Here is a 21,860-nt window from a genome sequence, read left to right on the forward strand (position 1 = left end):
ACCTTTGGAGCACACAAAACACCAGCTCACATTGACATGAGCATGATGTCTCTTCCCCTTGCGAGCAGTGAAATGGCCCGTGCAGATGATGCTGTTGGAAGCTATCACCGAGCAGCCAGCTGCCAGACAAGCATCCCCTCCATGATAGGCGACAGGGCAGCGGACGCATCGCATCATTTTACCTGAAGGCAGAGACACACATTTTACCTGAAGGCAGAGCTGTGGAAGGCCCAACAGTGAACAGGGCAACTTGAAACGACCAAGCCCCTACACGTTACAAAATTAATGCTGAAATAAACAAAGTATTTGATGAAAGAAAAAAAAAACTAGATAAGGGAGCCTGGGTGGCTCAGTGGGTGAAGCGTTTGCGTTTAGCTCAGGTTGTGAACTCAGGGTCCTGGGATGGAGCCCCACATCGGGCACCCTGCTCTGAAGGAATCTGCTTCTCCCTTTCCTTCACCCTCTCCCACACTCATGCTCTCTTGCTCTCAAAATTTAAAAAAAATAAAATAATACAATAACTAGGGTTGGAAAAATATTTAATACATGTCACAAAAACACATTTCCTCAAGGCAAAGATGCCTCAAAACAATGTTTAAGAAAACAGCCAACTGCTTAAAACATCATACTGTGAAACAGGGTCTTAACTAAGGGTTTGTGAACCTGGGTGCTGCTGGCATGTTCAGCAGCACCTCTGGCTCTCTAAAATGCCAGCAGACGCCACCGAGGTATCCCCAGACACGGCCAAATGTTCCCTCAAGGACAAAGTCACCCTTGGTTGATAACCACCAGGGTCAGGAAGTGTAGATAACCTGCCATCCCCAATCCTACACACCCAACATGAAACAATTTAATTTTAAAGTATTTTTCTTATATATGAAAGAGTATTAAAACCAGAATAGAATCTAGCAAAATGGGGATCCCTGGGTGGCGCAGCGGTTTGGCGCCTGCCTTTGGCCCAGGGTGCGATCCTGGAGACCCGGGATCAAATCCCATGTTGGGCTCCCGGTGCATGGAGCCTGCTTCTCCCTCTGCCTATGTCTCTGCCTCTCTCTCTCTCTGTGACTATCATAAAAAAATAAAAATAAAAAAAAATCTATCAAAATGGTTCAAAGGTGTCCCCCTCCTAAAATTAAGAGGCTTTAAGATGACATTTAGGTGGGCACCTGGGTGGCTCAGTCAGTGGAGCATCTGCCTTTGCTAAGTTCATGATTTCAGGGTCCTGGGATGGAGCTCCAAGATGGGCTCTCTGCTCATCAGGGAGCCTGCTTCTCCCTCTGCCCCTCTCACTTCCCCTTTGTGCTCTCAAATTTTTTTTTAAAATGCCATTTAGGGCAGGAAGAAGGGAAAATGCAGGGCAGGGCAGATCCTCTGTCAAGAAAAACCCTCACCCAGCATGCATGACCTCAGTAACAGAAAGACAACCAAGCTGGCTGCCACACTGCCCCTCCCGCATGAGTGCAACTGAGCTTGAGTGGAGCCCCAGGGCCGCGGCTGTACCTTTCGATGGTCTTGGGTTGGAAGGATTGGAAGCATGGCAGCTCACGCAGCTGTGGAGGGGGCAGCGGAAGCCCCGGCTCTCAAACACAGCCAGAGGGTACTTCCTCACGCAAGCTTCATGGTAAAACTTCCCACACTGCGATACGACACAGCGCTTCACATCTGTCTTGCTCTCCTTACACACAAAACATGAGTGAATCCCTAACAATCAGTAACAGAAAGGGGCAGAGAACAAGAATTACAAAGTTGCTCCTCAGCCATTAAAGTCCAGCAGCTCTGTCAGAGGCAGCCAGAGCGCGAAGGCCTCGGTTCGATTTCTGACCTTGCTGACTAGCCCAGCCAAGGGTTACCTTGCTGTGGACTGGGCTCCAGCTTCCCCCAGAGGATAAGCCTGAGGAGGAGGCAGCCTAGGTAGGGATGCCTACTCATATTAGCTGCAGGCTTGAAAGAAAGCATTGCCCCGGAAAGGCTTTTCCTCTTCCTCTGGAGGGCAGCTAACCAAGTATAGTGAGGAACAACTTATCACAGGCAGGTGGATGCCTCTAGAAATGAGGTGCTGTTGCATCAGATGGCCTTGGCCTGAGGTTGGAGGAACTCTCTGGAAGATTCCAGGTGTCTTGCTAACCTAGGACATGCTCCCCCAACAGCCAGGACACCCTCAGGTCTGACCATTGACAGGAGGAGCTGCATCCAAGTGAACTGTCTTCCCAGCAGCCCCCACACAGTGCTGGTGAGATCCGATGGCCACTCAGGCACCAGCATGGAGCTATTCTTTCTGCTCAGGTTCACGCAGTGTCTCTAAAGAAGTCCTGTGAACCTCAGTGTTCTGTGGCTGACTAGGTTACCTGTCCTAGTAATGCCAGGCCCTCTGGTACTGTGGCACCCCATGCCAGCCGCCTCATGGGCAGAGCAGGGCTCAGGCCAGCCCACGGGGAGTGAGGCACAAGACTGGCAGGGAGGCAGTGTCCTCCACCAGGGTCTCAGGTCTCTAACAAATGCACACATCAGGACGCGCTTGTGAAGGCAGGCCAACATCCTCTGCACAGGGGCCTCCGATGTTCACAGAGCTGCCTGTCTCAGGAAGTATGGTTTCAAAGCCACACCAGAACTTGCCTGAAGCACATTCGCTGCAAGTGAACCTCCCTTCTGGCCTCCGGGAAAGGCCAAGGCAAGCGAGGTGGAAAGCTCCACAGCAGGGGCCCTCACAGAGCACAAGACTGCCCGTCTTCTCACACAGCTGTGGGGCAGAGAGGGAACAGTGGTAAAGCAACACTTGGCACCAAAACCCAGAAGGACACACTCAGGAGGGTTAGAATCAGATGCAAAGATCAAGAAAATGTATACACATTTCTACCGCAAATAAAACTCATCTAGGCCCCCACAGGACATGGACTGGGCCCTTGCCACCTGCTGTGCCACCACTGGCCACGGCGCTGGCGGCAACACACCCAACTTCAGATGCTTCAAGAAGTGTGCACATACAAGCATGGCTATAGGTTACATGGGACGGATGTGACATAAGAGACGGAGCCTGCAGAAGGACGCAGGACCCTCAGCAAGGCACCTAATCTAGTTTCTGCTGGCAATCCAATGCCTTCAAAATAAAAATCAGTGTGATGCCAGGTGCGGTCTAAGGGAAGAGTGATGATGTGGCCTGGGACAGGGACAAGGGACAAATTAAATGACCGCCTTCCCCTCACCTGACACACGTACTCCTTTTTGGCAGTTACTCCTCGCTCAGACTTCTTAGATGAGATGGACACTTCGGTCTGAGTTTCATCTGCGCTCTCATACGGGGACTCCAAGGGCTCGTCTCCTGGGCCATCTGACACCTGGAGATGGAGGAGGCGGACGACAGTTCACTAGTCGCAGAGCGTGGTGGCATCACACGGCCCCCCCATGTCACCTCACACACAGGGCTTCTCAGCACCCGGCCCCAATGCCAGCTACTTGTCACAAAAGTACAGTACTGTTTCTTGTGACAGCATAACTTGCCTGAACTGTGTAGAAATTCAGAAATGGACTTTACCCTCCTTGATTAGTTACATTTCTGTAGAAGAGGCACAAAATTTCGTATCTGTGTTCCCAACAGAGGAAGGAATTTTACAAAAACCCAACTGGCTCAAGTATGTGACCTAACATGGGCTTTGGGACTAAAGAATCTTAACCTTTCTTACCCAATCTCTTAAGGTCCAACTATTTTAAAGTAGAAGATACAGATTAATACCTAATGAGTTTAAAAAAAAAAAAAAAAAAACCTAATGAGTTTTTCAAAGCACCAAAGTGCAGCATCAAAGGGTAAGCCTTTGTACGATGGTCTTGCTGACTCCCTGCTGCTGTAGAGCCTGTGGGGTGTTCTGGAAGCGTGTCTGTGTGCCAGAGTGCTGACCCAATGTCAGTGCTCCAGAAGCATCACACTTGTAACTAACTGACCGTTCTGTTCTCATCTTCCTCCCATTGCCTATTCTCCCTGGAGGGTTAAGTGGGAAAAGGCAAAATAAAACCTGCTGACTCTGTTAACATGTGAGTCTAAGAGAAAAGCCTGGGAGAAAAATGTGGAATCTTTGAGCAAATCGAAGGACCCCTCACTCCCACCCCGCTATCTACCTGGTCGTATTTCATCTATCTCCTTCATCATCAGAGATCATCCTGCTCAGGCTAACCCTCTCCCTCCTCATGGCACACAACATTTTGCCTGAATTTGAGCAGCAATAATAAATCTCTATGTAGAAATCAATAAATCTTTAGTTAGAAAACTTTCTCATATACCAAATTCAAATAAAAAAAAAACACCTAAAAACACATTTAGTGTTTATTTGATTTGGTTAATGAATGTTGAAAACTGAATTTTTCAACACAGCAAAAGTATAAACTACATTTCGTACACACCTTGATAATCGCAACAAGTGATCATGCTATAGGCCTGCTGTTTGCCAATGAACACAGAGCTAGAAATTAAGGTCGGGCCACACTTAAACAAAACAAAACAGAACAAACCCCACCAGCCAATCCACCCAATTCCAGGGTCTTATCAATGAACATCTTCCAGAGTCCTTGAGGTTACAGGGAGCAGTGGAAGAAAAACACCCAATGAGCACAGACTTAGAGTCGGTGCGAGCGGGCCAGTCTGGGAGGGGTGTGCGGCTCTGACTGGTGTGTGTAGCAGGGGCAACAGGTTCACTGACCCACCGTTCCAGCCTCACTGCTCTACGCCTGACATGTCCCTTAACAACAAAGTCTTCGGAGCAAGCAGCCTCTTAGACTTCATTTCCTCACCTTTTCCAGGAAGACGGAAAGAGCAGTGTGAATATACACTAGGTTACAGGGGCCTCGCATGGCAAGGCTTCCCCCAGGCTGGCCAGAGGGAGCCCCTCCCTATCAGCTCACCTCCTACTTCTTTAACATTTAACGTCCAGAAAAAAGGCAATTTGAAAAACAACTCTGCATCCAAACCCCAATTTTAACACGTCCATGGGATCCGGAGTCACAGATGGGCCGGGGGAGGGGGGTGTTGCTGAGCACTCTGAGGCAGGACACTGCTGGGCGCTGGGGGATGCAGGGGGGCACAGGGGGGCAGAAAGAGCAGCCACACCCCTCCTAGCCCGGCCCCACTCAACGAGCAGCCCAAGGCTGACCCATCACGGAGGGACCAAGACCCAAAGAAGGGCCTTCAACATGGGCTCAGGGAAGAGCGCCCAGTGCCCGACCCACCAACCCATGCTCTTCCCTCAATGCAGCTGGAACAAACTGAAAGCTTTAAAAGAAAAAAGAAAAAAAAAAAAAGAAAAACTGCATGGAGAGAAAGACAGAAAACACAGACCAGTCCTGGGTCGAAGAAAGGAACAGCACCTTTTATTTAAGATTTACAGAAAAAGTTAGCACGTTTCCACTTGGAGATATTTCCTAAATTAACAAAGTCTGTTTTGAGGAAATAAACACTGAATACATATTTTGAATGGAAATATAAATGTTAAAGACACACATGAGGCTTGTTTCCTGATCGGGGTCTGAGATACACATACAGAGTACAGACCTTACAATATTACAGTCCATGACACACATTGCAGGAGATCGCGACTTGCATCCCAGCAAACCCCTTCCCAGCGACCGGACAGACACCTAGCACACAGTCGGAGGGCTCCAACGGCTCTGTGCTCAGCAAACCGCCTGCACGAAGAGCCAGGTGCGCAGGGCGCCACACCAGCACGCCTCGCTCCAGCCGCAGGCTCCACGTGCACCAGCTGACCGTACTCACTCGGAGACGCCGTTTGGGAAAGTGACACATTCACCTGAATGGTCCCAACACAGTCCCAAATCTCAGTCTACGACATCTACGGTCTATTCCATATCCAGTAGGATGCATTTGGAAAAAGAACAATGTAGTAACTGAACGGACACAGACTCTGTCAAGAACTTTCCCGGCGCTTCCCGAATTCACCAAAGCCACGCTGGCAGCACAGATCTCCAAGCAGCTTAGTTCCTGACTTTTCAAAGTTTTCTTGAGTCTGAAAATACTTCCTCTACTCCCCACTCAGTATGTGATAGAATCGAATTGCCTATTTGCCTTAGAAATACATGACTTTATGGGCAGGGAAGGCTGTCTCCTTAACATGTATCACAGGAATTTTTCAAGAGGATATTAATGAACACATGGTAACCTAGTGAACATATTTGAACCGACTTCTAGAAACAGTGTAGCCATTTAGGGTGACTTATGCAGATCCCAGTCCTCTCTGCTGTGATGGGAAAGGGCCCCTATGCCTGGGATGGTGGTATACACAGTGATTGTAAAAAATTTTGACAAAACAAATCCCTTCACAAGTTGAATACCACATCGTTTTTGAAATACAATTACAGACCTTGAACAATAAATATTTCTATAAACCAACATTATTTTCATGTTTAAGTTACGCTTTTGTAAAGGAAGAAATAACTGTAAGTACTTTCACACAGTATTTTGGATTTACACATGATAAATATCCTGTGCTCAGCAGATTTAATGAGCTTAAAATCAAAAAGACTAATCTCAGACAGGTCCTCCAAGTTAACATCACAGTGAAATATTAAGAGTGGAATTAAAATAATTTTTAAATCAGTCATTCATCACCTAAAATACTACAGTTCAGAATAACTTTTATTAAAGTGGCCCTTCAAGATGACATAGACTAGAACCGTCCTAGCTGCCCCTAAATTCTAGGGCTAGGTCTGAGTCATTGAGAACACACAGATCTCCAGCTCACACACCATCTTTGTGCTTCACCTCCTAACCTGGGTGCTTCTGTGTCACCCCACAGCCCCAGAAGGCACCAGTGAGAGCCAAACGGCCATGGACACAGCATCGGCCATGCAGCTACGGCTCCAGATTCAAAGTCGGCCCTGATCATGGGTAAAATGAGTCTCTAAAATGTCCTATCAACCCAACTTTGTCCCAACTGTGTCCCTCAACAGTGGCCATCCCATAGAGAGTGGGCTGGGGAGGGCCTGGGTTGTGCCCTCCCTGTGTCAACTTAGAATAAGGAGCCAAGTCCCTGCCTGCAGCTGAGCAACCCTCACCCCACACCTCAGTCATTCCTTAAAGGTACAACATGCCTGGATAGTCAGCATGCTTTAAAATCTATACCAAAAAAATTATATGCCAAAGCCCCATAGCTACGTGTCAGCCAGAAAAAGTTATAAAGTGGATCTAATATGTAACTCTCTAGTCACAAAGGTCTCTAACACGACGAGGCCTGTCGGGTTCTTAAAATGCCGAGGGAAACCCGCCCTCACTGATGAAACTACCTGGAAGGGAGCATGCCCCTCCCCAGGGCAGCACGAGGAATACAATGAACATGATATATATCATCTTCTACCTGCCAAAGATGGTTGATTTTCCATCCATGGCAAGTAAATTAATGGCAGTTTCTAATATACTAGGTAAAACAGCAAAAATAGTACTTAAAGGGATCAAAATCAAAGTCACTGACTAAAAATCCTAAAATATATAGGAGTCAATATATTCCTTAAAAAAAAAAGGAAAAGAAAAGAAAGGAAGGAAAGAAAGAACTTTAACAGTCAACAAGAAGCCAATAACAGACTGGAGACAGCATTCTGTGAGACGTTTCCTAATCAGATTCAATTCTGTTAGCAAAACACTACCATTCTGATTCACATTCTAAAAGATAAACAGCAGGCCTCAGGGATCACTTCCTCTGGGTAGAGGTTTTTAAAAACAGAGAGGATGGTTCTGACTGGAAAAGCCTGCACTAGGTAGAGCCCTTGCCAGGTCACACACAAAAGTCCACCTGAACCAGAACCACTTTTAAAATGAGTCAATGATCAAAAAGGGCTAGACATGATTGAGAAGCGTCAGGTCAGAAATCAAGTGAGAAAGGAAACCAGTACACTTCCTCAAGTACAGGTGTGTCTGCCCTTTCCAGCAAGAGCCCAGCCTCCCCTCCAGCTTGGCCACACACAGGGGCCTCTCAGTCACCAAGGAACCCCTCGCTGAGCCTCCCCTTTCTGCTGGACAGAGACCTTGACTTAGACAACGCATGTGCAATCACTGAAATAACCACATAAGACCACAGCTTGCCGTCTGCCACAGCAGGCCCCATGTTCACTCACCTCAGGCTGTGGCCAAGAACCCTCTTCAAGGCCATTTATCATTTTAATTTTATACTCAATCATGGGTGTATTTTTTGTTTGGGAACTAGATGCTGATTTACAATCTTAGTTTTATTCTTTTTTGGGGACACTGCTAAGACAGACCCTCCGTGGGTATTCGAGTCACAACCCCCAGGGCAAACACTGCCTCTGCCCTCAAGTCCAGCCCTCCTCATGCACCTCTGGTCTCAAATCTCAGGCAAGCAGGTCAGGGCCAAAGAGACCCCTCAGCACATTGACCTTGTCATTAACGATTGGGGGTCCTCATGTCCTTCTGCATCCTTTCCTCTGATGTGTGCAGCTGCTAACATCCCCAATAACAGAAACCTCTAAACATGGCCACCTCCCTTATCCTGCCCCCAAACCCGGAATGCTTCATTTTAAACCTTTCTGGGCTTCGGCATGAACTTCCAGATAAAGCCTTGGACTTAGACACATCTAAAGCTGGGGGAACCTCACAGAGGGCATCTATGAGGAGGTGGGGTACACAGGACTCCCCCACGCACTGTGCAGAGCCATCCCTGGCTTTATGTTTATGAAACTGTTGTGCTTCCTTGTCATGAGATCTGGCCTAGATTTCTTGGTGGTTTTTTGGAGCATTCTCTTAAAAAACACGGGTTATCTTCCATTGGGAGACAGAAATATAACAGACACAAGGTATAGAGGGAGTACTGAGATGCTAATACACCTAAATTCATCACCAGCAGAGACAGACACTTAACTTGTGTACAAGCTCTAAAGAAAGGCCCACAGGAAGACAGAAGCCCCTAGCAGGTGGGTAAACAGCACAGGATCCCTACTGCCAACAGGCACACTCAGTCAGGGTACCACTCTATGACAATGGGCAACTCTCAGTTTCAGAACAGCTACAATCTAAACTTTTGTATATTCAAACAAGTTTCCACCTCTTGCGAATGCCTCACATTTTATACTAGAGAGTTCCTTCTCGTACCCACCTCCCCTCACCAGGCACAAATGCGGTGTGTGTATGGCAGATGGTTTGAAACTGAAACAAGCAAATGGGATCGTTAAGTGGTTCTCTGTCAGTATAAGCAAAAGTCATCTCAACAACAGGCAGTTCAAAGACAAGACTACAATGTATCAGTGTTATTCTGATCTCTTTAGGAAATGAGGGAATTCATATTAAATTAGTAGCAGAATGATTTTTTTGTACTCTTGGCAGACAAACTTACTTGCCCTAAGCTCTTTCAAAATAGGAGCCCTTTTGACTCACCTTCAGGAAGCCATGGGTGGGCCCTCTCAGGAGCTCTGATCATCCACCAGCATTCCCCAGCAAGACCACTGCTGGCACTTGGAAAGGGACAGTTCTGCCGCATGTGGGACTGTCCCTCTCACTGCCTGCGCCTGGCCACTTTCCCAATATCCCCAACGGGGGGGGGGGATAACGCCTCCCCATCCTTATCCCAACCCATGCCCTCCTATGTCCTCAACTGATGCTAATTTTCTGCTGCTTAGTGGATAAAGCACCTACTCTCCAGCTGACTTCTAATGTACCTAACACATGCTGGTAGCTGGCCGGCTGCCCATTCAAAATCCATCATGCTGTAATTTCAAATGCATTCTTGTCAAAACCTTTCAGGCTAGTCTCTACTGGGGGTGATCGTTTGTGGAACTGGGCCACTTTTACGTGACCTTTTTTCACATTTTAAATTTAATAATTAGTTTTCTGTGAACCCTACATTTACTCCTGAGCTTCTTCATGTCCTTTTGGAACAGCATGACTCAGGCCACCTCTGAGGCTGTGTATCCTATCAGCTCTGAGAAGAGCCACCCGACCAGCGCTCAGCCACAGGCTACTACCCTCAGGTGCTACTCAAACCAACCCAGTGTCTGCCACTTCTAGGTTTATTTTACCCCCATGTGCAGAATGCAGTCAAGAGGATTGCTTTTCATGCCAAAGCAAAATTTATACTTTTGGATAAAAATGGAATGATGATGATTTTATTATTTTTATTGTTATTAACCATTATTGTCACAATAGCGAACCACTGAGTCCTTGCAAGGCGCCAGGCACCCTAAGTGTTTTACATGCGTTACATTACTTAACGGTTTAGAACACAAGTATTAGTCAGAAACTTTCATGAAAGTTAGAACACATCTGAAGAGTCTGCTGGGAATGAACCGAGTGCTGTTAACATGGTAACGTGAACAGCACTCCTGCCTCCACGAGCTGAAGGGCGAGTGAGGCCTGCGCCTCACCATGCAAACATGCAGACACCCAGGGGTATGACACCAGGTGGTCACCCAAGACTTAGACATTTAATATGATGGCTGATGTCCTACAAAAGCAACTGATGAAGTGGTGATTGTAAATAACCTGATTATGGTATCCCTAAGATACCGGTCACTGAATCAAAAGAGTAGAGTTAAATGGCTCATAATGATACTGTAAATGATATTTTTTCCTACAAATTGCTGTATCTAGTGTCATAGTAAAACTGCTTAGTAAAAAAAGACAGAATCAAAACTCCTCCTGCCTTTTATGTTGGAAATGAGTTTAATATGTACAGTACTGAGTACATTCCATTGGCAATGGGAATTAGCTGACGAAGACTCCTTTTAAGTGTGTGCTGCTTGTTCTCTGTTTCTGAAGGTGCAGATGCCAGCATTTTTCAATAAAAACTCAGTAAGTCATGAACTAGGAGACAAGGGTGGCCTCTATCAAGACCAGCCCCTTCGGCGCAGAGTCCTTGTCGCAGGCCCAGGGGCAGCCCCGGGTGAAGGGCATCCCTTCAACGTGAAATCTACATGGATCGTTGCAATATGAGTGTGTTTCTATTATGAGATGAATGTGATCAGGTAAATGGCCTTGATTAGGTATCTTACCTTGGTCTTAAAATTTGTTATCTGTTTTCTTCATTGTATGTGTTAGTAATACCAGTAAAAACAGATTATCACACATCTTCCATAAAATGATTGTGATAGGAATGTCCCTTTAGTGTGTACGATGATACACCACCTGCAGCAGACATCCTGGAATATTACATCATTTTAAGTGCAGTACAGGGCAGCTGAGTTCAAATCCAACTTGGCTGATGTGGGCTCCCATAAAAGCTGTTACCAGTGAAGGCGAAAAAAATAAGAATTTGCTCTACTAAGGGAATAAGAAATGAAGTTACAAAACACTTAAATCACATTAATTCCTTCACAGGCCTTCGTCATGCACGTGTGTAATTTTAATCTATTCTCTTCATTAGCGTGATGTAGTACTACGAAATAATTATTTCAATATAAATTTTATTTCTCACATATACCTTTTTTGAGAAGAATTTAAACCACAAATGACCTAAAATGTCTTGAAATACCAATTCAGTGAAAACTCATGTGTCAGTCAAGGGTGTTTGTAAAAGCAGGACATACAAACATGCAGTGGGCATGTGCCCTGAATAAGGGACCAATCTGAACCCTAAACAGCAGCTCCCATGGTCACCTAACTCCCACCAGAACTGGACCAGTGGTTTACAGGACATTGTTCTATAACACTACACTTTGTCTCCTGTGCTAAAAGGCATTCAGCATGGTGTATACATTGTAAACACGTACTATGATTCAGTAGTGTTAACACATAATAGACAAGGCTTTTTGTTCGCCTAATAAAGTAGCTTTAATGAACACTAATGAAAGATTTATATAAGCCACATAAGAGTAGCCTGATGGATAAGGCCTAGTAATTTCAATGTTTTTATATAAGCAACAGAATACATACTATGGGATCTATGTATCACTCTCAAAATGCAGAATGGTGTATGATTTAATGTATTTAATATACAATATAAACATACTTAATAAACTATCCACTCTGAGGTTCTAAAGAATTAAAAATCAATTAAGTCTAATGATTATAAAATGCTTCCCAAGTTCAGAACAAATGTCTTACACAGGAAGTTCACACTCACCCTGGCCCTAGTGAATGTCAGACCACCAGGCCTGATCCACTTGCTCTAACCCCACCCTGGGTTGTGTCCACCCTGGGCTGTGCTGCCCCAAATCCAAGCCTTTGGCTGGCACAGCTTCTGACCAGAAATAACAGAAAAGATTTGTTTTCAGCCTCAGTTTTTCCTTGCAACTGTATCTGACAACAGAGTAAGTAAAAACTCAACCTGATAGTGGATCAAAATGCAATGAGAAGAAAACTCATTAAAAATCTTTTTTAAATAAAAAAGCCAACTTCAGGCGAAAGGGTCTGTGGACCTGAAATGTTTTATTTTTAGTATTCTTCTTTAGAATTAAAATCCTTATTTTAATTTTTCAGGATACTAATCATAATTCAGACAAGAAAAAAGAAAAAAATGTGTATAAAATTTGTTTTTTCCATGTTTCAATAAGCCCTTGGAAGTTCAATGAAGAATTCTTACTGCATTTTCTTGAATGTGCCCACATGTAAGAAATGTTTAGTCACCTACACATACCAAACTATGAGAAAGCCCCAGTCCCATACATGTGAGCAGCTTCCCACCATTACTGGTGTGAGTCCCCAAAGAAAATCCCACTCAGAGCAGCTCTCGGGGGTTTGCACCCCTCAGATGGCCCAAGCCCCTGGCAGACACCCCGCGAGGGAAGGCCCGACCCTCCTCTAAGAGGAAGCAGCCGAGGCCGAGAGACAAGAGGGGCACCGCCAGGCCCCCAGCAGTGACTGTGGCAGATGGCAAGTCAGAAGTGCCACCTTCTTACCCAACAGAGTGAGGGTCTATCCATGCCCTGCCTGACTGCCTTGTTCAAAAAAGCCCAAGGTTAGCATCTCCTCATAAATACTCTAAAAACAGGACTCATGTCTACAATGAGAAAAAGAGGATCACAGGGAACAAAATAATAAGGAATTAAAACTTGAATATAAACTCCTTAGTCACTTGGGTGGTCAATAAAATTGGGACAAACTCACTCTGGACAAAAGTGTCATGCCTACATTCTGAGGCTGTTTTTTTGTTTTGTTTTTAGAATGGCAAAGACTTTATATTTGATGATGTCATGATACAATGAGGGTAAGAGCCTCAAGCAGCTATTATTCTGCTATTGCATATTTTGCAAATACAGAAAACAGAGGAGTCGTATTACCATGGTGGTTCTGACTCACCTCCACATTCAAGTACCTAAGAATACGCCAGAATTTAAAGGACTAAGACCATGGAACGCATGAGAACATTCCTCCGTGAGCCTAGGTCCAAAAACCGCTGGAATCCGACATAGCGAGAGGGCCACCCTCCACCCCCCTGGGGACCAGAGTCAGCTCGAGTGACAGTGTCATGTTAGGATCAGAGCAGACTTCCTGGGATATGGAAAATTAATTACAATGTGAGGGGGATAGAAAACACAACATTTTAAAGACAAATTTCAAGAAAAACAATGAAACTACATCCAGACTAAAGTATATGCACGTACATTTATACATACACTGTGTGCATGTGTGTATATCTGTGGTGCTCAAATAGACTAAAATAGTGACTTTTTTTTTTTCCATTCCATGACTTATACATAGTTTAAAGACTCTGAAACTCACCTACATTTGTGGAGAGGATACCAGTGTTATGTTTGTTAAGTCTGACTTTTGCTCACACTTCAACTTGGGCAACTAACTGGCCTTCATACGAACACCATGTCATCACTATCATTATTATTTTACCTCATTCTCAGTTAAGGATGCAGAAGGAGATGAACTTTTGCTAAAAGGAGTAGAAGACGCTGCTGTGGATGCCCGATTCCGCTTCTTCAGTGGTTTGCATGCATCTGACAGATGTTTCGTTGCTGTAAAACAATTTTGGTTTATAAAGTTTGAAATCTTAAATCCTCAATCTCTTAACTGCTTCAAAATTACCCCATAATAAATGAAGTTCTAAAGATAAATTTCCTGGGCTCCTTTGTCATAGTAAAGGCTTAACTTTTTACTGTGAAAAAATCTGAATGGAAACAAAGGCAAACAGTTCAGTGAACGCCAGCAACCCCTGCCTGGCTGATCCCACATCCATTGACCTATGGCCAACACAGCCCCATCCACACCTATGTTCACACCCCTCTGCCACACTCTTCTGCAGCAAATTCCAAACATCATTTCACTTGTAAAAAGTTCAGTACGCATCGCTGAAACAAAGTTTTAAATATAGCCACAAGACCACTATACCATTCTTAAAAGTAATCCTTTTATTTAGGAAATACCCACTCAATGTTCAAACTACTCACAACTGTCTTTCTTTTCATAGTCTATTTAACTGATTTCTGAAAACCAGCATAGCACCCATGCAAAATAAGGAAAATAAATCCATTTCCAACCCACACTCACTTCCCCCCTGAATGTTGTTTTCCTTTCTAATCAAGAGTTAGGAGGATGCTGGGGGGCTCAGTCAGTCAAAGCAGCCTACTCGTGATTTCGGCTCAGGTCAGGGTCTCAGGGTCATGAGATCAAGCCATGCCCTGGGCTCCACATTCAGCAGGGAGTCAGCCTGAAGTTCTCTCCCCCGCACCGCCCCGCCTCTCCCTTCCCCTCTGCCCTTCTCCTACCTTCTTACTCTTAAAGAAACAAAACCAAAAAAGAGTTGGAGATGATAAGCTCTCTGTAATAAACTGTCAGACACTTCAAAAAGACAATGAGAAGGGAAAGGGAGCCTACTTCACCATTCATTGCTTTGAAGCTAGGTTCTTCAACACGCAAAACAGAAATAACTAGTCATTACTTTTACTTTTAGAAAATACACATAAGCTGTGAGATACTCAAAAGTGATGGAATTTAGAGCAACAACTGGCACCATCAAGTGAGAAATCTGGATATTCTTCATTTAAATAACTTCTTTAGTATAATTTTAAACTGAAAATAAAGCCCAGTAGAAAAACAACTTCAATTAAACATAGCTGAAGCACTGCAACCACTCACTCGTTCAGTCACACGAGAACCTCCCTCCCGTTATTAGCTGTCAGCTCCCGCACCCTTCCCCAGCCCAGCTTCCTGTGCACATCCAGCCCAGCCCAGGTGCCTGGAAGAGCTGACAAAGAAGAAGCACTAACCACATTACCTGCCTGGCTCTTGAGTGAGGAGGCTGCCTCGATGGCCTTGCAGGAGCTTGTTCGGGCTGTCTTGTCATTGATCGTCTCTCTCTGTTATTAAATAAAAGAAAAAGGAGAAGAAAAGGAAGGGGGGAACCTCACGTGAACTAATACAGGTTGCTGAAACACTGCGACAGAAACATCTTCCTCTGGAAACATGTTCCATACATGCTATGAGCAGTGAGTCAGTCTCACACCTCTTCCACAGCTGGAAGGAGCAGGAAGGCTCTCCCCTGTACCTGCCCCATCCTCTGCTGGGACAGAGGAGCCAGTGGGGCTGTGCCAAGGACCAACTCATGTTGCTGAGACTCTTCACATGAGCTGCATTCAATATGCTACTCAAATTTCCCTCTGAATTCAAAGCAGAGTATGAAAGAGAAGAAATCAACCCTTCTGCTCTAGAGGCTGTTCAATCGACCTCAAGTGGGGCCCCAAGTCACTGCCAATATCACTGCTCTAAGTCCCCATGCTGAGGATTTCCAATTCGGAGATAAGGTCCAGACAAACCTCACAAAGATCATCAATAAAGCATGTTTCACAACTGAGGAAAACCACACACACAAGCACACACACACCCACAAGAAGGGATCAGAAACATTTTGTCCAGTGCTCAGAATGTGAAGTAGTTGAATATAAATCTGTCTTGATAGCCCTGGGGCAGCACTGCCTCATGGCCACCCCCCACCCTTCCCAGTCCCTGCACCCAAGCCCCATTCCCCAAGCTTCCCAGGGCTAGTGGAAGTAGTCACAAGACTGGGGACCAGGTAACAGGGGCACAGCACGTGGAAGGGCCCCTAACACATCAAAGTGCTCAATGCATATTAGGAAGTATATAGGATATGGCTTAATTAGGTTTATAAAAACTCAACCACTACTCTTTTTATTATGTGCAACTTCTACCTACTACTTAATGTGAATTGAGATTTCAAATGTCCAGGGCCACACATTTTTTAAGGTAAATACGAAATACAAACATTTCAAGGCAGTCAATGTCAGCCTGACTGCCAGCAAGGGACTGCTTTAATAATGGGCCTGAGCTGCCAGGTAACACCAATGTCAGTGATGCAAGGTGAATTTTACCTATCTCAGTGCTGGATACTTGATCACTAACAACTTCACCTGACAGGTGCCTTGGAAGGATGCTCTCTGGGCCAGAAAAATAGGGCAGGGCCTTGCCTACTGCCCTCAAGTGCACAACAGCCTTCAAGAGGTTAAGACAGATAATGTGATGGCCACACACTGACACGTTAACAATATGTGAAATTTTTTTTTTTTATGATAGTCACAGAGAGAGAGAGAGAGAGAGAGAGAGAGAGGCAGAGACACAGGCAGAGGGAGAAGCAGGCTCCATGCACCGGGAGCCCGACATGGGATTCGATCCCAGGTCTTCAGGATCACGCCCTGGGCCAAAGGCAGGCGCCAAACCGCTGCGCCACCCAGGGATCCCCACAATATGTGAAATTTATCTTTCTATTCTTCAAAATAAAACAATGAAGAAAGGAACTTAATTTAGATTAGTAAAAGACAGTATACAAAGCTTTACTCAAAACTATAAATACACAACGACTCTGTTAGAAATATTAAATAGCTATAAACTCAAACAAAAGATACAAGGTCTGTTTGAACTCTCAGTTCATGAAGAAGCTAATGGGTGTGTGAGGCAGTTTCGATAAATGGCACAGGGCATTGAGTACCCAGGAAAGGGCTCACACTCTCCACATGCACAAGCGCCATAAGCCAGAGGGGACGATACACTGTCTGGCTGGATATGTGGACTTTGGCCCGTTTCACTCTCCTTCAGGCACCAGGCAAACTCTGCCCCTTGATGCACAGTGGACTATGCTAGAACTAGAGGACGCTGGGGCTGGATCTTCCTAGCTATGTGGTCAAACAGGCCTGCTTAGTACTCCCATTAAGTAAACAATAACATGAATTACTAATAAACTGAATGAATTCATAAAATCTATTTTCAATGCCATTAATGGATTCTGAAAAAATTTTTACTGAAGTATAACATGTCTCTAATGGATTTTGATTTTTTCATGCCAATCCATTATTTACACACTGAATAATAGGCCTATAGACAAGGGTAATCTTTAGTATATGTATTTCCATTAAATCTAAACATCAAGTATCATTCAAAGTGTTTGGATGGGGTTTTTTTTTGGATAGCCAAGCACCCACAGTTTGTGTTTAAGTCCCTGGCAGGTAAGAACTGGCTCTCTTCAACAGCCTTCTCAGAGAGGTTTCAGGAGAGAAGCCAACCCTGCTGCATCTGAAACAACACCCATGAGCCCCATCCACAGAGGAAGGCCTCCTGCCCACACACACCCCCACACCCGACCCCCCCAGCTCCCCCCCACTCCCCTCTCCCCCGCCTGCATCCCAGAAGTCCCACAGCACACAGTCCTCAGGTCACAACAGTCCTGGGGAACATCATTTACCTTCCGAAGACCGTGCTTGTCGGTCCTGAGTCTCTTCCTGGGTGCATCTTCGCCGTCAGCGTCTTCAGTAGGCTCCTGTGTCCTCTTTGTGTGGTTTCTTTTTTTCCCATTGATGTTACCTTGGAATGGGAGATGGGGGAAACTTACATGAAAAACACTCCACAAGCCACCCTCCAAAGCAATGATAATTTAACCAGGGCATTCAGGTGCAAATCCAGCTGTGATGGGTTTCCTGCATCCTTTTGGTTTCCAGGGCCCTAGTATTACAGACCAAATCTCTTTGCATTTTGCCAATTAATTACATGGACCATTTCCTGTAACATCAAATTACTGGAAAATTCTTACCTAATCTATTATACTGGTATTTGTTATAATTATATTTTAATGCAGTGAAGCATTAAATATAACCTACAAGTTTACTAACATTCAAAGACCGGTGGAATTTAAGTGGAAAGTTATAAAGTGCATAACTTGCTACTTTTTATACATTTCCTGAAAGAAACATGTTAAGTGGCAACACTACTTTTTAAAAAATTTTTTAATTAATTAATTTTTTGCAACACTCCTTTTGTATCTGCAAATTAAGGGCTTTCTACATGTTGTTGAACTATGCCAGTTATTAGGTGTTTCAAGGAATATCAACTAATCCAAGACTTACGGTGTCCAAACAGTATCAACCTGGTAAACTAAGCTGTCTAGACAGGTGATTAATTTGAACACACCAATGTCTATTTCAAACACAAACCCAGTATTCTCATTTGCATGACTGTTTTACAGAGGTTTGTTCAGGGTTTGCCCTTGGACTGTTTGTCAAACATCTGGTGGGAGGGCAGTGTCATCCTTAAAGCTTACTAGGAGGTGGGACAGAGCAAACCAGCTAGGAAATGTGGCATCCAACAGCGCCTCGGGAGAAGGTGCAGGTGGCCACACCCTGGTCACTCTGCCCCAGTGGACATGTACACAGAGCATCATCACAGGCAGAGGCCTGATATTACCTGAGCAAACGAGCCCTGGCCCTCCCCAACTGCCAATCTTAGAGTGATGTGGGCTGGCCCGAGAGCAGCCTTCACTAAGCTCCACAACACTGGAGGCTGGCCACAAAGGCATACCAGGAAGAGGCCTGCAGAGTAGTGGGGTCTGCTCAGTAGCTGACCAAGCAAACCAGCACAGGGCATGGCCAGCCTGACCTGCCAGTACCTCCTCAATCTGGTTTGTCCAACCTGGTCAGCACATGTCCACTGTGCTACAGACACCTGCTAGCAGCAACTGCCACCTGGCACCTCACCTCCACATGGGTGAGGTGATGTCACCGTCCTTTCCATAAGAATCTCCCCCCGTACCTGAAATAAGACAGCAGGCATTTCACACAGAAGTAAGCGATGTCTGAATTCCTTACACTGAGGCCATGGACAGCTGATGCCACCAACACAGCCCATCATCTTGGTTATCAGCACTGGTGGCCCCACAAGGACAACTAGAGGGCCTCCAGGAAAAGGACACAGCTGACACACACAGGGCAGGAACCAACCCTATCCTCTTGTCTGCTACGTGCTCAGTAGCAGTCCAAAATGACATGTGACACACAATCACAGTTACACTCTCCAAGATAGTTAAATCATCAGGAAAACCTCATTCTTAAATAAGCTAGTCTTTGTAAAGGACCACTCTTCTAGATTTAGCGCACTGATGAAGAATCAAGTAAGCTTTTGCCTTTTAAAGAAAATGCACAAATCCAGAACATCCTCACTATTCTAAATTATAGCATTTGCAATAAAGTGATGAACAAATCGAACAAACTTCAATATTAATATATTAGTTGATGTGCAGATCTAGAAAGCCCTAAAATCAAGATCATCTGTGAACAAAACAGAAAGATTATATAATCCATGTGCAGACACAGTCAGATGTCCACAATGCTGGTCTAGAAGCACACACTACTGCACACAAGACAAACTGCAATTACTTCTGAGTCTTGGTTTCCTTTCAGTTGAGTCTTCAAACACTATGGCCTCTCCAAAACCCTTCAGTGGTGAACCCTGAGAGATACAGAATTGTTTTGTATTTTAAATTGATAACCAAATATATTTTTTACATTAGAAGTATCGTGACAGGGGATCCCTGGGTGGCGCAGCGGTTTGGCGCCTGCCTTTGGCCCAGGGCGCGATCCTGGAGACCCGGGATCGAATCCCACATCAGGCTCCCGGTGCATGGAGCCTGCTTCTCCCTCCGCCTGTGTCTCTGCCTCTCTCTCTCTCTGTGACTATCATAAATAAATAAATAAAAAATTAAAAAAAAAAAATTAAAAAAAAAAAAAAAAAAAGAAGTATTGTGACATGTGCGTACAAGCACACACGGAGGACAAATCTGACCGCTATCACAGGTACTCCCCAGCTCACAGTATTAAGCCTCCCCTCTCTTTCCAGTGACTGAAGCAAAGTAGCATTTTTTGTTTTTTAAACTGAAGGCCTAAGAAGAACCATAGGAGAGCCACATTTAAGGTTGGTTCTCAGTCACCTTCCACACCCTGTGAGCTCTCATGCAAACAGGCCAGGAATACCCCCACCAGGCCCAGAACCCCCCACCTGCAGAGGTGAACAAGCCCCTCCTGAGGTGTAGGCACAGTGCCTGCCAGCAGGGCAGCCTCACCCAGGAACATAGGCCTGCAGTCCACTCTACCATGTCATGGAAGACTGGAGTCCTAGAGACCACACGGGCTCCCTTCCTTCTTGTGTCCTCCCTCACACCACCCCATCAGCTGCAGAGGCTAGAGTGCCTGCTCCACTGGGGCAGGAGAACAAGGAGCTCGCAGCCAGATAAAGGATCACACCCAACAGCTCTCATGACGAGGGAGAAAATGCAGACAGCAGAGGTTGCTTTATTGTGACCATGTGCACTCTGGCTGTTGGTGTGAGCAGCATGGGTCAGAGCTGGGGAGAGTGGCCACACTTCCCAAGAGCTCCCAGATCAGACCCCGGCTGGCTATACCATTACATCACTCTCTCTCTCTCTCTCCTCTCTCTCTCTCTCTCTCACACACACACACACACACACACACACACACACACACACACAGTGTCACAGCTACGCAAAGCACATGAGCACAGTATTATGGTATTACGTTTACCAGAGTCTTCTTCAGACTGGGAAGAGGCCACTAGGGCAAACTTTGTGTTATAGCGTGCTTTCTGTTTCTCGTTGAGCATGTCCCACTGGGATCCAAGCAGCTCTTCAATCTCCTCACCTGAGGCGTCTGGGTGCTCAGCAACAACCTGTGGACACAAGAAAGGTGGGTTCAGAAGGCCACAGACCTACAATTCACCTGGATTTTGTTCTGCACAAAATCCAATGCACAGCCCTTGGGAACTCAGCATGTGGTGTATTTATTCCCACATCATGGAACTATACCCCATAAAAGCTTCTAAGAAAATTAGTGATTATCTGATGCTGTAACCCTTGAAAGCTCATAAATAAAAACAGTGCTGGTTTAAACAATTCAACTGTATTTATGTCAAGGCAGGAAATGATAAATGGTAAGAGGAAAAAATACACTTTTCCAAAATCACTAAATTATCAGTAGTAAGTTACAATTTTCTAGACCTCCTTGAAAAATCACTGGTAGGAGAGTGACATGGAAATGCTACCTGTCAACATGGGGGTGAAGTCCTGGTTTGGCTTTCTCATTGGCTGTAGCACACACAACCTCCCTCTCAGGTATGTGCTCTGAAAGGATGGTATGGGTGGGATCCAAGGTGCACACCATGACACAGCACAAGCCAGCTTGAAGAGACAAGCCCCAGCACAGCCCTCCAGCCATGCTGGGGCTTCCAGCATCAGCACCTCAGAAACATGCTAGAAATGAGGACCTTAGGTTCAACCTTAGACCTGCCAACCAGGAACCTGCATTTTCCTAAGGTCTGCACATGGCCCATGGGCACCCTGGAGTCTGACTCATGGACCTACAGCCTTGGGTGCCCACTAACAGCCAGACAGGCTTTAAAACCTCTGGTGCTCTGGTCCCATCCAAGGCCAGTTCTTTCTCTGGGCCTGGCATCAGTGTTTCCAAGATGCCCAGGGGCTCATACGCATTCCCAAGCTTGAGAGCCTTTCATGGCAGGGGCACAGAGATGGACAAACAGCTGGCCAAATATGCCCCACATCCCATTTTTGTGTGGTCTACAAATTAAGAACTGATTTTACATTTTTAAATGGTTGGAAAAGGGA

At 45.4% G+C, this 21,860-nt stretch overlaps 1 protein-coding gene across 1 annotated transcript in view; it reads right to left on the bottom strand.

Moving 5' to 3' along the window:
- Positions 1-21,860, bottom strand: part of NSD2 (nuclear receptor binding SET domain protein 2) — a 61,847-nt gene that overhangs the window by 16,459 nt on the left and 23,528 nt on the right. Inside the window, 8 exon segments of the mRNA XM_041751764.1 lie at positions 3-182; positions 1,501-1,701; positions 2,614-2,737; positions 3,201-3,332; positions 13,784-13,905; positions 15,165-15,246; positions 17,640-17,758; positions 20,764-20,908. Of these exon segments, the coding sequence (XP_041607698.1) occupies positions 3-182; positions 1,501-1,701; positions 2,614-2,737; positions 3,201-3,332; positions 13,784-13,905; positions 15,165-15,246; positions 17,640-17,758; positions 20,764-20,908 (1,105 nt within the window).

Source organism: Vulpes lagopus, chromosome 4, assembly GCF_018345385.1.
Source record: "Vulpes lagopus strain Blue_001 chromosome 4, ASM1834538v1, whole genome shotgun sequence".
NCBI classification, from domain to species: Eukaryota; Metazoa; Chordata; class Mammalia; order Carnivora; family Canidae; genus Vulpes; species Vulpes lagopus.